This window comes from Pagrus major, chromosome 7, assembly GCF_040436345.1.
Source record: "Pagrus major chromosome 7, Pma_NU_1.0".
Taxonomy (NCBI): Eukaryota; Metazoa; Chordata; class Actinopteri; order Spariformes; family Sparidae; genus Pagrus; species Pagrus major.
The window spans coordinates 32,653,441-32,669,088 of NC_133221.1; the positions used below are offsets into that span (position 1 = coordinate 32,653,441).

The 15,648-nt window shown below is 40.2% G+C and overlaps 1 protein-coding gene across 1 annotated transcript in view; it reads left to right on the top strand.

Annotated features, from left to right (window-relative positions):
* plagl2 (pleiomorphic adenoma gene-like 2) overlaps positions 1-14,395 on the top strand; it is a 59,352-nt gene extending 44,957 nt beyond the window's left edge. Inside the window, exons 2-4 of the mRNA XM_073470770.1 lie at positions 4,920-5,078; positions 5,174-5,654; positions 7,732-14,395. Of these exons, the coding sequence (XP_073326871.1) occupies positions 5,320-5,654; positions 7,732-9,214 (1,818 nt within the window). The 5' untranslated portion in view covers positions 4,920-5,078; positions 5,174-5,319 and the 3' untranslated portion in view covers positions 9,215-14,395. The remainder of the gene's footprint in view (positions 1-4,919; positions 5,079-5,173; positions 5,655-7,731) is intronic.
* Positions 14,396-15,648: the final 1,253 nt, after the last annotated feature.

The following is a 15,648-nucleotide window of genomic DNA, read 5'->3' on the forward strand; positions in this document are numbered from 1 at the left end:
GCTAAATAAAATAACAGAGGTTGTTGGAGACATCAAACATCATCACGCTTTTGGAGGTAGACTTTGGTTGCAACTCTAACTTAACTTGAGGATAGATCAATTTATAGTAATGTTTATATAATACAGTGTAGTAAGATGCTTAGTAATGGTGACCTCGGTGTAGTTCGTTAATAGCCTACCATTCGCTTTTCACTTCTGACGTGGTCTTCAATTCTGAAGATTGTCTTCAAATACAAAAACAAATTCTTTAAGTATTAAAAACAAATTTTTCTGGGCTTTTTCTCAAGGGAACCAGGGAGACGCTATTTTCCGGATTAGACTACAAAAAACATCATCCCTGCAGCACTCTATAGGTTAGGCCTTTTGTCACAGTAGGAGAACCACAGGGGCAAATTATAAGTTAATAATGGTTAAATTCCTTTTAGCTGCTTCAGTTTCAAGGTCCTGGTATTGTGCGTGCTGGCTTCTTGTCACACTGCCATGGCTTATTGGGACACTTGAACAGAACAGAGCCATTGTCAATGTTATTAACACCTGTGCTGTTACTACTGTGACCAGTCAAAATACCTGCTCTGCTCTGTAAAAGGTCACATAGCATTTTTTCTAAACATGAAAATGTCTTTAATGTTTACTAATGTCTTATAATCGCTTTTTGTAAGAGATTAGTTCTCTTTTAATTTTTCTAGTGAAATTATAATTAATTTTAATTAATTAATATAATATAAATAGAATATTCAATTGACTGTCCCAGAACAAAACTTGCTTCGGATTTGTTTGGAGCATTTCAAGTTATCAACATAACTCTCATACATAGAGAGTTATAAGACATAAAAACACATTAAAAGAGTTTGTGTATCAAGCAGAACATGACTGCCTGAGGTGGTATAGATGGTCAAAATGAATGATTAATAACACTGACTTAGGCTAATATTGTATTTATTTTGAACCTTAAGAAATGTACTGGACTTAATCAGTATGTGGTGGGATGTAGGAGTGTGGTGTCAATATGCAGGGTAACTACAACAATTTAATTGAAAAGAGAGTAGTAATGCTATGTATATACATAATGCAAGCGTAATAATATTGGAATGGTCACCATGAATCAATTGGGCTTTTTCAAGCTTGACGACATCCTTGTGTGAAATAACTATCCCAAATGGTCTATCGCTGTGTGCCCTTTGTTTTCAACCACTATTTGGTTTATTTCTATAACTTCATGGTGTGGATTCTGTTCATTGTACGGTATTTGCCTGTCTGTGTGTGCGCCTTTGTGAGCGTGTTTGAGTATGCTGGCTTGAGGGGAGGGTGTGTACATGATGTTGCATTCGGCCAGAACTGTGTGTTATATGTGCTGTTGTGTGCGGAGGAGAGGGACAGAGCGACACGGCATGGTTCAGGCCAGGAATGTGCGACGTGGGTAGGCTGTACAATAGAGCTGGGCTCCCTGAGGGTGGTCAATGGGACGGGTATCACCCCCCCTGCACCCGCCCTGCTGGGTGATGACCACCACACAACACTACAGCTGTCAGGTCCTCTTAACCACCTCTGTAAAGACATGTACATTATGAGAGCAAACACACATGTATGCACATATAAACTGAGGCATGAGTGAGCACACAGCCATGCATGTGCTAAAATGTATCTTGAAATGACATGAACACACTCACAACTCTCATATGTACATGTTTTAGCCACATGTACCAACCTGTGGTTTCATCTTAGTGCATTTCTGTGTAAACATGTAATTATATTACCTGCAAGGCAGTTGTATCCATCCTGCTAGGCTTCAAGCTATGCGTTTGTGGCTGAACACACAGTGGTTCAACCAATAAGCATCCTTTGAGGAACTCCTAGCATCTACAAGCGTGGTTTAGATGTGTCGACCAGTGAGAGAAGCTGCTGTTAGTTTGAAATCAACGATGGCTGCTCCTCCAGAGGTTAGTGTAGCTGCCGTAGCATCAATTATATCAGAACTGAAGAGAGTATTTTATTGAATGAAAGGTTTTTCTTGATGGAAAAAGATATTTTTGCTCCTCTCTTGACTGACTGGCAAGAGTTTCTATTTACCGATGGCCCCACTTGTGGTAGCGCTCTTCTTTTGTTGATCTGATGGGATGAAGTTAGCCCATGATAAACTGTGATGACAGATAGATGATTCGTCCAATCACTTAACAAGTATTTTTCGAAAAGTCGTAACAGTTTCTAACACCTACTTTCAAGATGGTTCTGTGAAACAAAGAAAACTGGCATGTCAGGCTATCATAGTTAATATAAGCATCTGAAAAAACAATCAAAGCTGTCTTTCTTAACTCATTGACCTCTCACACAGAAATAATGCTGTTACATTTGGAGTTGTGTATGTATGTACAGACCTTGTACGTGTGTGTGTGTGTGCATTCTGTCACATACTGTATGCCCACATGTGTTTATGGTACTTAGATGAACTCTTGATTCACGTGACTAATGGCTAACAATGCAATCAGTGGCGTGCCCATTCAACCTTGGACTTAGCTGTATGTTAGCTAGCAGGGGTCACAGAGGTCACTGAGGGTAAATAAGGGAACACAGAGACCAAAGCAAGAGAACAGGTTCAGCGATATCATGGTAACACAGTTGAGTATAGTTTGTGTTTTATTTCAGCCTTTGGTGCAGTTTTCAGTTATGCTGTCCCTTTTTCGTGTGAAAGTTTTAAACTTCTTTCAGACTTGGAGTTCTATGGAGCCTAAGTGTGTGCCGTAAACACTGCCCAGCCCCCATCCTACTCCACTCCACTCTCTCTACCTTGGCAGTTATGTGTGTTTCTATGTTTTCCCAAGGATTACAGGAGCCTTATCCAGTTTCATAACAAGTACATACATGTACACACACAGAGCCGCCTTTATGCACCATGCTGTCATCTGACGACACATGAGGGATGAGCCTGTGTAATTAACTTCAGTCTGCACATATGATTATACAAATAAAGACATTGTGGTATACCTGTGACTGAGAATCATCATTCACAAAAGTTTTATGCTGATCCTCTGCAGTTCATGTCATGTCGGTCATGCTTATCATTCAGCTCCCCCTAGTGAGTGCAGAGAAAACTTGCTTTCGAAATGGAATTTGCAAATGACATAACTTCAGAAGTTTATATCCACTTGTGTATCCACACATGTACATCATAGCGGTCTTCAGTTTCAATGATTTCTACAGCTCTCATTTCTCTGTGATGGAATGAGTGGAACACAAACTACTTGTCACAAAAACATTCATGAAGTTTGGTTCAGTAATGAATTTATTATAGATCTCTAATGTAACCAAATCTGCTGGATCAAAAATATACATACAGTAATTCTAATATTTGGTTAAATGTCCCTCTGCCAGTTTCACCTGAATTAGGTGCTTTTGATATCCATCCACAAGCTTCTGGTCGTCCTCTGGCTGAATATTTAACCACTCCTCATGACAGAATTGTTGAGGTTCTACTAAATTTGTCAGCTTCCTGGCACAGACTTGATTCTTCAGCACAGTCCACATGTTCTCAAGGGGGTTCAAAGTCAGGACTTTGGGGAGGTCATTCCAAAACCTCAATTCTAGCCTGATTGATCCGTTCCTTTACCACTCCTGATGTGTGTTTGGGATCATTGTCCTGTTGGAACACCCGACTGCACCCAAGAGCCAATCTACTGCTGATGGTTTGAGGTTTTCCTGAAGAATTTGGAGATAATCCTCCTTCTTCATTATTCCATTTACTTTCTTTAGAGCAGCAGATCCACTGGCAGCAAAACAGCCCCACAGCATAATACTACCAGCACCATGCTTGACAGTAGGTCTGGTGTTGTTGGGGTTAAAGGCCTCACCTTCTCTCCTCCAGACATATTGCTGCTCATTGTGGTCAAACAACTCAGTTTTTGTTTCATGTGACCACAGAGTTTTCCTCCAGAAGGTTTTTTCTTTGTCCATGTGATCAGCAGCAAACTTCAGTCCAGCTTTAAGGTGCTGTGTCTGGATCAAGGGCTTCTTTCTAACATGGCAGCCTCTCAGCTCATGTTGATGTAAAACACACTTGACTGTGGACACTGACACCTGTCTTCCAGTAGCTTCTAATTCATTGCAGACTTCCTTTTTGGTGGTTTTTGGTTGACTCTTGACCATCCTGACCAGTTTTCTGTCAGCAGCAGGTGATAGTTTGTGTTTTCTTCCTGATGGTGGCAGTGACACAACTGTGCCATGAGCTTTATACTTACAAACTGTTGTTTGTACAGTTGATCTTGGGACCTGTAACTGCTTTGAAATGGCTCCAAGTGACTTTACTGACTTGTTCAAATCAATAATGTGCTCTTTCAGATCAATGCTGAGCTCTTTAGACTTTCACATTGTAGTGTTTGTGGCTGAGTCTAATGGGTGTGTCAACAAGCCCTATTGAAATGGGTCCAGAAAAGTCACCAGCTGTTATCAATCAGAATCACTCAGAAGAAGTTAAGATGCTACAAAGAACATTTCATTCACACAACTTTCTATAATCACCTAAATTGATCGTTCAAGTTACTGTATGTTTATTTTTGATCCAGCAGATTTTGTCACATTTTCAGAAGACCTATAATAAATTCATTACTGAACCAAACTTCATGAATGTTTTTGTGACAAAGTAGTTTGTGTTCCACTCTGTAGAAATCAATGGAACTGAAGACTGCAATGATATACATGTTCTTTACAAGTGGGTGGAAATATTTGACCGCAACTGTAATATGTTTAAGGTCAGGCCTGTTGAATTACAGACTGGAGAGGTTTAATTTATTAGTTGCTTGCCTGAGGGTTTGAGTTGTTGCCTGTATTAATGCATTTTGTGACAATTTTGCCAAAGCTTTATAATAAAAAGACACCTCACTATTTGTCAACTTGTGTTCATGTTTGTCATGTTTGCTCTCTCCTCACAGAACAATAAAAATGCAGAGCAGTGTTTCCCACTCACCGCCAACCATAGCTGTTGGGACTGGGTGAGGAGGAGAGAGCAAGAGTGAAGAAGAGGAACGACTGACACAGAGTAAGAGAAGGAAAGTGCAAAGACAAAAGAAGGACAAGTCGGATTTTAACAGGTAAAAAGTAGACTTTATGAGAAAAAAAATGTTCAATGTTGCCACCATCTTGGAATCAGGTAGCTTGAAAGCATGTGCCTTCTATCTCATCACAGATTTTGGCTTACTTTGATGTTTCCACTGGATCACTGGCCCTTCCTGTGAGCTTCTTTTCAACAAACCCCTTATAACTTCCCACTTGAGCCTGCAAGGCAGGGAAGCCACAAGTGAATTTTCATGGCAGCGGCACTCTAGGGCTGCCATGGCAGCTGCTGCCGCCGATGCCTCACACCATATTACCGCACTGACGCCGGAGGAAGAGGGACAACGGACTGCCACCAAGCTGTTTGGTAGCGCTGCCCCACTACCACGGACAGAGAGAGAGCGTGAGAGGGGGAAAGAGAGAGAGAGGGATAGGGAAGAAGAAGGAGAAGAGGTAGGGAGAGCAGGTGGTACCGAGTGTTTGGTGTGTGGGGCCCTGTTTGCCTCACAAGAGAAGCTCCGGCTCCACAGCTTGAGTCACACAGGAGAGAAACCCTTCCACTGCTCACAGCCACACTGTCCCAAGGCCTTCAGCTCGAAATACAAACTCTTCAGGTACTGCACATTAATCAGACCACTCAATTCACATTCTTTTAAATGTAGTATAATTCATGGCTTCTTTAGCTTTCTGAGAACCTCCATTGAGCCACTTCAGAAATAGTATAATTCCTACTTTTATTTGTGTGTATAGTATAGGAATAGTTACTTGATCTTTAGAAAGCAATAACTGAATGAAGTCTATCTTTAAAGCAGGTATAAATATTTTTATGTTAAGAAAGGATCACATGCCTACTTGTATGTGAAAGGGACCACTTTGCAGTTCCCCCTAGCCCTACAAAGAGTTGTAGCATCTTTCAGTTCATTGTTTTTGTTTCACAACCTACATCTTTACTGCTTTGGTTCACCACTCTCATGAGCAGGCAGTTGTTTTCAGCAAAGAAGCGCCGATAAACCCACTGTACTCTACTTACCCTGGGGGAGATAAAACAGAGCCAAAAGGAGAGTGAATATTAGACTCATATTCATCAGGTGGGCAAGAAGCCAACTCCAAATAAATGCTTGTGTTGTTGTCTAACTGTTGGATGTGTGAGTAGGCAGCTGTTAACAAACAGATATTTGATATCAGTATCTGTCCTGGTCGATCCGATCACGAGTGGACAGCTCTAAGAACAGGTGTGAAAACTTCCAAGACACAATGAGGAGGCATTTGAGATCTGATCACTCAGACCACATTCAGAGGTGGTCTGGGCGTACGTGACCACATTCTTTTAGCAGTGTGTACGCACATGTTTCCTGGGCCACACTGAAGGACCGCCTACTCAACTTAGTGAAACAAGAAGAAGAAGAAGAAGAAGAAGAAGAAGAAGCTAAAACAACAGGCAGAATGGATTGCTGTCTCATTTTCATTCTGTTTATTGTAACGTAAATGACATGTATAGGCTCTGTTAACCTGTCAATGCTAGCAGCAGATGTGTAAACACACTGTCTGTTTTAACTAACCATTGAAATAGTAACTGCAATATCCCCAGACTCACTTATAAAGCACATGATTTTAAGTGTTGTGTGAAAAACAAAAAAACTGAACAAACTTTGTAAAACAGCAACAACAAATTCTAAATCATCGGTTCCTTCTTGTTAATTCAGCACTAAAACATGAAGTTGTTTGTTTCCTTGTACAAAGTGTCAGTTTGTGGCAGCATGGCTGTACCAGCCTGTCTGCTTCTGTGTCTGAAGTGCTGAAGTCTTACCTGCCAACATTTAGCAGCTGTTTGAACACACTGTTTACACTGATTTCACCATTTACACTCAATTTATTAAAGAAGACAACAGTAACCGATATATATTCTACTGCTTTGTCACCAATGGAGAAAGTCCCCAGACTCCCTTAAAAAATGCTTGAGTTGTTGAGTTAGGAGAAACTGTATACATTTTATGAAATGCTGTCTACAACACAATCTTAACTATTTGGGCATTTCTGTTAAGTTGGCTGATGTTAAACAAGAAGATATTTCTTACTTTGTGTAAAAAACATCATGTTCACTTGTCCCAGTGATGTATGTGCTTATTTGCACACAGCACAGGGAAGTAAAATCTGATCACAAGTGGTCACTTGAGATACACGTGGAGACTCATAATAATACCAGGTGTGAACTGACAGGGGTAAAGCTGTCTACTTGTGATCAGGTCACTCAGGACGGAATTTAATCCCAAATATGAACATCCTCTAAGTAACTGTTTGCTCACACCTTTGCTAAATGAGCTTTATATGGTGAAGGCGTTTACAGCTTGTGTGCCATAAGTGGCCAAAAATGACAACAAATTAATGCTGGTTTAAATGACTCAAGTCTCAAACTCATCAACATACTAGGTTTGTTTTGAATCCAGTGAATCACAGGAAGTGGTTTCAAACCCCAATTTAGGTTCTGATTGCAAACTGTGACTCATTTGTGTACACAAGGACACAAGGAGTTTTACTGGTTGAAATTCAGGCGTCACTTTAGCATGCACACTACTGGAAGACTGCATAACAAACATGACAATAATATAGTATGGTATAGTATAATAATAATAAGGAATGTGTAATTTAAACATCCCCACCATTTATTCTCTTTTTTCTTGTGTTCCTCTGCAGGCATATGGCCACACACTCTCCACAGAAGACCCATCAGTGCTCGTTCTGTGAGAAAATGTTTCACCGAAAAGACCACCTGAAGAACCACCTGCAGACCCATGACCCCAACAAGGAGGCCTTCAAGTGTGAGGAGTGTGGGAAGCACTATAATACCAAGCTGGGATATAAGCGCCACGTGGCCATGCACTCTGCCACAGCAGGGGATCTCACCTGTAAAGTGTGCATGCAGACCTATGAGAGCACACCCGTGCTCTTGGAACATCTCAAGAGCCACTCTGGGAAGTCCTCTGGTGGCACCAAGGAGAAAAAACACCCTTGTGACCACTGTGACCGTCGTTTCTACACACGGAAGGATGTGAGACGGCACATGGTGGTCCATACGGGCCGAAAGGACTTCCTGTGCCAGTACTGTGCCCAACGATTTGGCAGGAAGGACCATCTGACACGCCATGTGAAGAAGAGCCACTCGCAGGAGCTGTTGAAAATTAAGACGGAGCCTCCTGATATGTTAGGTCTTTTAGCTTCTGGGTCACCACCTTGCTCTGTGAAGGAGGAGCTCAGCCCCATGATGTGTGGCATGGGTCCCAACAAAGACCCCATGATGGGAAAACCGTTCCCCAGTGGGGCTCCTTTTCCGATGGGGATGTACAATCCCCACCATCTCCAGGCTATGTCTAATTCTGGGGTAGCTCACCCACACCCGTCCCTGATGCCCAGTTCCTTGTCTGCAGCTATGGGCATGGGCTGTCACATGGAATCCCCTGGATCCCTTCACCCACACTCCCATCACCATCACCATCATCACCATCATCACCACCACCATTCCCCTCCACTGCCACCACACCACCAACCTCCGGCTCCCCAGCAGCAGCACCAGCCCCAGCCAGCCCCCAAATACCAGCTGGGATCTACCTCATACCTGCTGGATAAGCCCTTGAAAGTGGAGATGGAGAGCTTCCTCATGGATCTGCAGAGTGGCTCGCCCGGCCCGGTCCCCTCTGCAGAACCCCACGCTGCTGCCTCACCCCCCAAGGACGGACTGGAGCCCACCTCGGGCCTGGTGGATGAGCTTTGCGGAGATCCCCTCCTGTCCAAGAGCCCTGCGGTGATCGCTGAGTCTCTGTGTGCTGCTAACATGGACTTCTCCCACCTGCTGGGGTTCCTGCCCCTCAACCTGCCTCCTTACAGCAACCCCATGAGCACAGGAGGGCTGGTGATGGGCTACACCTCATCTGCGACCTCCTCTTCTTCTTCCATATCCTCTTCCTCATCTCTGCATGCTGCCGAGCCCCATGCTGCAGCAGTTGCCGCGGCAGCAGCTGCCGTCGCTACAGCACCTCTTACCTCTTTGCAACCGCAACCTCAGGAGCAGCAGAGCTCCAGCGGGGGTCTGGGCCTCGGACCCCTGCACCCCCTCCCATCAGTGTTCAGCTCCAGCCTTAGTACTACCACACTGCCTCGTTTCCACCAGGCCTTCCAGTGAGAGAGTCAGTCCTCGGCCCAGCCCTGTCCAGCCAAGATGGTCTCAACACCATCCACAGCTCAGTTCAGCTCTGCATGGATATTTCTGACTGTGGTTCTTTACAGGGCATGATCAATAAGTTGGAGAATTAGAATAAATAAATACACAAATGAACACTTAGCCTTAAATGAAAGCGCACAAAAGCTTTTGATTAAGCCCTAAAAGGAAGTTAAACTCCTTTGATCAAAAGGAAAAGGTGAGAAAATTAGTTGAAGCAGCTTTTATTGGGCTTTTTCCTCCTACCATATAGTTACATAGCAATGTATTAACCCATTTTTTTTTTGAATTTCCAGTTACTTCCCCTTTTATCCCCCTTCCATCCCCTATTTAGTAGTATAGAGGGCAGGATCAGTAGCCTAAAAGACATGGTACTGCATACTTTATAAAGTAATAATATTAAAAAAATACAAGATCATTTTTTAGTGATTATCTGTCTTGTTGTGACCCAGAAAAATATAGTTTGAAGTGGATATTGTGTTTAACTTTATTTTCTTTTCCAAATGTAAGAACATGGTAGAATGTGTCTCATTTTAAGTTTTGAACCACCTAATAACTGAAACTATCATGATCAGTACGAAAAGGGAAGAAATCAGTGAAGGAATGAAGAAATGTAGACGCTGAGTTAATAATCTAACCAGAACTCTAAAATCTCCCCTCAGATGGTGAGGGTAAAGCCACAAAAGCTAGCCTGTCTCTAAAAAAGTGTTCTTCAAACAAGAAAAAGAAGTAGATGGATGTCATTATTTTCTTCTATCTGTAACTGATATGCTCCTAGAGTCAGGTCAGTTTGAATGAAAACACTCACTAAATGAAAAATGGACATGTTAGCTTCCAAACATATAGACCAGGCATATACAAGGCCACACATTTTAAAGAAAAGAAAAAAAAAGAAAGAAATGTGAAAATGTGTGAGTTTGTTGAAAATGATGAAAAATCATGCTGTTCCTCAAGAGAAGCACTTTTTTTTGCAGAAGGCACTTCACCTTTAGGAATCTCCTTGGGAAACCTTATGTCTTTGCCTGAGACAAAGACTCTCTCCTCACTCTCCTTCCTTCACTTATCTTCCTTAGAACAGATATCTTTAAAAGCCCCCATGGTAATGATAACTGTAGCTGTTTCTTGGCTGCCCAACACACCTAAAATCTATATTTTTGGAATAAAATACCAACACATCTTCAGGCAGTCTTTGAAAAAGCTACATCATCATGGTAATAATGAACCCCGACATATGTGAATGGCAAAAAACAAAAGAATTACAGTGACAGATGAGGAAAAATGTGTAAAAGAATGTTATTGCAGTGTACGAAATATCTCAAAAATGAATATTATTATTGCTTTTATCTCAGTAAGGTGTATTTTAGGTAGATGTATTAATACTAAGTGATGATGTTTTTGATGTCTGGCAGGTTTACATTTGTGTGTATCTTGCATTTTTGATCAAACAAATGGATGAAGTATTAGCTTTTCCCCTTAAGCTTTCTCTGTCATATCCAATCTTTACATGTACTTGAGTTAGTATAGTTGAATCAGAACTGTGGATGGGAAGTTTCTATAGAAGGCTGTTAGTGGCTTAATAATCAATTAGGATTTGAACTAGATAGATTGTGTCATAGGGATGCTGAAATGGATGACCCATGAATCTATGAATATAGGTCTTTATTCAGTGGAATATGTAACCCCTGCGCTGTGATGAAACCCCGGCAGATTTCACTCCAAGCTCAGTGGTTTTGGATTGTTTTGGAGTTTAGATCCTTTCTAACCTCACCACCAGCCTATAAAAACCTGAGCCCAAAGTTAACCTAAGCCTCAAAGTGAAATAGGTGCTTTTTATCTAGTGTTTTGTCTGTGGCATGACCAACATAATTGGCATATCCATAACTATCCTTAACGTTGTGCATAAATGTTGTTCTAGTCATAGATGAAGACCGGCACAGGCGATCCTGAACCGCCATTATACGTTGAGTGAAAATGAAAAAACAAAACAAAACAAAAAAAAACAGGAAAAACATAGCACATAAAAAATAAAATACATATTGCTGCTTTTAGCTACGGTTGCCAATGGACAACAACTGTAGACCACTAGAACATTTCAATTTCTTGTAAGATGGACAGTGAGCTGAAAACATGCACAAACTGAACCAACATAGTGTTCATCATCCCCGGGCCCCATCCCCTCTGTACTCCTCCTGCTCTCTCTGCTGCTTTTTAGAGTCAAAGGAAAAGGGTCTGAAAATACAGCGATAACCGGAAGAACGCAGTCACCGAATCCCCAGGCTTTGACATTCAAAGCACAGGGGGAAACATGACTGACTGCACAACTCGGGGTGTTGCTCGTAGTCATATATTTGTTTTGTTTGTTGTCATATGATATATTATTTTCTGTTTGTGTAAAACAGGACCTCGAAAAACAACACAACACATCACCTCATTTTTATTTGTTTTACTTTTCTTACCAAAACCTGGGGAGAAGAAACTACATTTTTGCACGATTGCTTGTTACAAACTGCTACAAGTGTTATACAATTTTTGATACTGTAGGATATGAAACCCCGATAATGAGCAGCTGATTGTGTGGTAGACAGTTGAATATTCCCCTTAGGAGGTAGGAGCAGCTGAAAATTCAGAATCAGCAAGCACTGATGCAGGAAAAGCTTCTTTACAGTCTGACTGTTCTGAACTAATTTGAAATTTATTTTACACTTATTATTAGTAGTCTAACCTGGAAAGTCATTATTTTGATAACGACTCTTGTAAAATGATCAAACTTTTTATTGATCCTAAATAAATTAGCTGTGGGCACCTTTTTAAGATTTTACATAATATGTTGGCAAGATTTGAATTTGATCTTTATTTTGAGTTTTAAAAAGGTTGTTTTTAAGAAAAACCCTCTTGGCTTAAGCCAAATTTGTAGCAATCACATTGAGCATTTATATTTTTGTAACAAACATTCATGTAGTCCTAAATAAAGGTAAGGAAAAGCTTTTGGCATGTATTAAGTTTGTCCTCCCTGGGTTTCTGTGAGCTAATCTGAATTCTAGCACTTTCAACCTTTAAAAAAAAGAGTATTTTTTCTTTTAAAATTTCAGCTTATATGTTCATATGTTTTTAATTTTGTATTGATCCTGTATATGTTTGTCCCATTAGTTTGATGTGTAGACTTTATCCACCTTTGTGTATTTCTCATTTCCAAAAGAATAACAGTATTTTTGATAGACTTTTCACTAATATCCTTCTACATAAGAGCCCCCTGCCCCTTCTCCTTTGAAACATTTTGTTTTTTTGGGTAAGCCTTGCCTTGTCTCCCAAATCTATTACATCAAACTCTATAGCCAAGTGCTTGAAGGAGCAGCAACAACAAATCTGTCATTCTGAGGTGCTGAGAAACAAGACTGATGTGAGTAGTGTCAAAGCAACAACCTGACCATAACCTGCCATTGACTGGCTGTGCAACAGATTCATTTTCACATGCCACTTTCAGGCCATTTTAGAGTAACTGAACAAAATTAGGTGAGGAGTGACCCCAAAATATAGCACTTAGAGCTTAGCGCCATGGTCACTGAACTGGTTGCCCCTGCCAAAAAGATGAGCTTCATGCAAGAATCACAGTTTCTGTTTTCCAGTGCCAAGTGGGTAAATTACTCAAATGTTGCTTTAAGTTAATGTTACTAAACATTAAAGTAGGTAAAAAAAAGAGATTTTTTTGTATTTATTTATTTTTGGGATATTTTAGGATAGAAGTAAAAAGTTGAACATGCAAGTGTGGTCAGATCATACTTGTAGCTGCGAATCACTGACAACAACAGATCTTAAGCCTGTTGTACCACCTGAGCTCGTATTGGTGAGGTTTGCAGAGGTGTTTCCAAGACTTAGTTAGTCATTCATCACAGAGGTCAAATGGACCCTGTTTAAGGACTTACTTTGATGTGCAAAGAAGCCCATTCCCACTTCAAGAAGAATGAACAATTAACACATGATTAATCACAATAAACTTAGTATCTCATAATTCTGACTCATTAAATCAAACTTTTTGACTTATGAAATGACATTTTTAATTATTATTATCATTTAGATTTAATATGTGAAAAATTGACTATCTTTTACTTCAAATTTATTGTCTCATAATTTTGAATTCCAAAGTCAAAATAGTGACTTCTACTCCTTACTACTAAATAACACTCACTCAGGGAGTAAGAGTTGGATCTATGTCCAAATTGACATAGATAACTGAAAAAATGTATTTACTGAATTTATAAATTTCATTTTATTTTACTAGCCTGATTGGCAGTGAGGTTGAGGCAAATCAAATTCCTTCTCTAAGTGTAGCGGTGAAGTTTTTGGTTAGGAAATGGTTTTTGTGGTGATATTCACAATAGAAGTGCAGCTGACTGGAAGCTAAAAACACAAGCAAATTTAAGAATTCCTTTATGGCTCTTGAGTGCTATTACAACATTAGTCCTACATCGCCCCAGACTGAAAGTAGCCAACGTTCAATTCAACAGGCTTACATGTAAAATTAACAGTAAAACAACATAAAACATGGCAGAACTAACAACATCGTAGTTTGATGTTGGGTCACAGAGAGCGGGTATTGATCCATTCTTGAGCTTGTACATTTGGCCCTGGTTGATAAAGTCTGGAATAAAATTCACACAAAATGAGCATGTGAAGTTAGGCTACTGGAGCTGTTCAGGAGTGAAACACACTCGCAACTATATAGTCCAGTCGTTGTGAGGATATTTCTGTCTTATTTCCATCAAATATAAAGTCAATCCATTGATTCTTGACAACCTCAGATGCAGTGATTAAGGTTAAGCCTTTGTGTTGATATTTGCAGCCAACAACAGAGCAGTTCCCATGCTTTTCCTGTTGCTGTAGGGATATTTCCATCAAAAAATTAAGTTGATTGCAAGCCAACTGTCAGAATAAATGTTTACTTTTCTTTAGGTTAAACTTTCAAATTTATGTTGGAAAAGGATAATGTTTTGGCTTACCTGGTTCTGTAACCACGAAAAACAGCTGTAAATTGTCCAGACATCTTGTCAACAATATCTATTTTTGTTGCCACTCACACGGCTGGAAAATGTCACAATGTCTCGTTAAAAATATCCAACAAAAGCTGTCTATTTTCCTCTGTGCCTTATACACCCTTATATAATATATATATATATGTATATATATATATATATATATATATATATATATATATATATATATATATATATATATATATATATATATCTTTATATGAAAACGTCAGACAGTGAGGTGTGCAGGATTTTCACCTAGGTGGTGAATGGTCCCCTAGCCAGAGGTGGTGCTGTGTCACATATACCCCTTCCACACTAGCCAAAAAACCCACTTACACCTGCTCACATCTGGCTTTTGTGTCTAATGTTAATGTAAATTATTGGGATTTCCTCCCAGTTCAATTAACCCTGCAGTAGTCACGAGTATTTTTCGCCTCCTGCTCGGCTGTGATGTGAACACATGACCTGGGTGAACACGCCAATTTACTCTCCTTCTCATGCACATTGCTATGACATGTATTGAAGATACAGCTGTTGCCTCACTCCTCAGCAACTTCCATTATCAGCTCTGGAAAAAGCATTGTGTCTAATTCAGAATATTATTGATTAAGACTTTTTAAAACAAGTTTAACATCTTCTGGATTAATTCTGATGAGGTATATGATCGGCTGCAATGCATTGGTCCCTATTTGACCAGCACGTCTGTGGCAAACGAGTTCACAGGCAATGTGAACAGAGTTAATTGCAGATTATTAGCGAGTTTACCCATCTTTATAAATACCTGCATAAACATGCTAATTTTGGTGTTAAAATGGTAATAGTGAAGTAGATAATTTATGGAGGTAAATGCTGGAATATATATGAGGCATTTCAGTGTTTTCTGTAGGAAAGAATAACTCCTTTTGGCCTGGGCATGCATTAAAAGCTACATAACACACTAAAGCAAACGGAAAACCCCAAAGAGCATAATATGTCATCTTTAAACACTTGCATATAGACAGAGAGATCCTCCTCTGACCTCTGACAGTGATGTTGTTCTGTTCCTGGCTTGGCTGTATCTCCATTACCTCGACCTGCACCTACTAGGAAAGCACTTATCCTCACCTTTTCCTCTTTACTACTAGGTGCAGAGCATAAACATTTTAAGGGAATTTGTTCATCAGTTTCAGCCTGAGAAAAACTGATTTGATTTTAATTTTAATAATGCTGTCTATTTCTCTCCTCTATGTTTTTACTTTTAATGAATAAAATTTAAGGAAACTGGGTACTGTCTGATGCAGACAACATCCACATGTAGTTTTATATATTTCTAGCTTAATGTAAGTCTTGCATTCCAACCTCTTTGTGTATCTCGTTCAGTGACTTAGC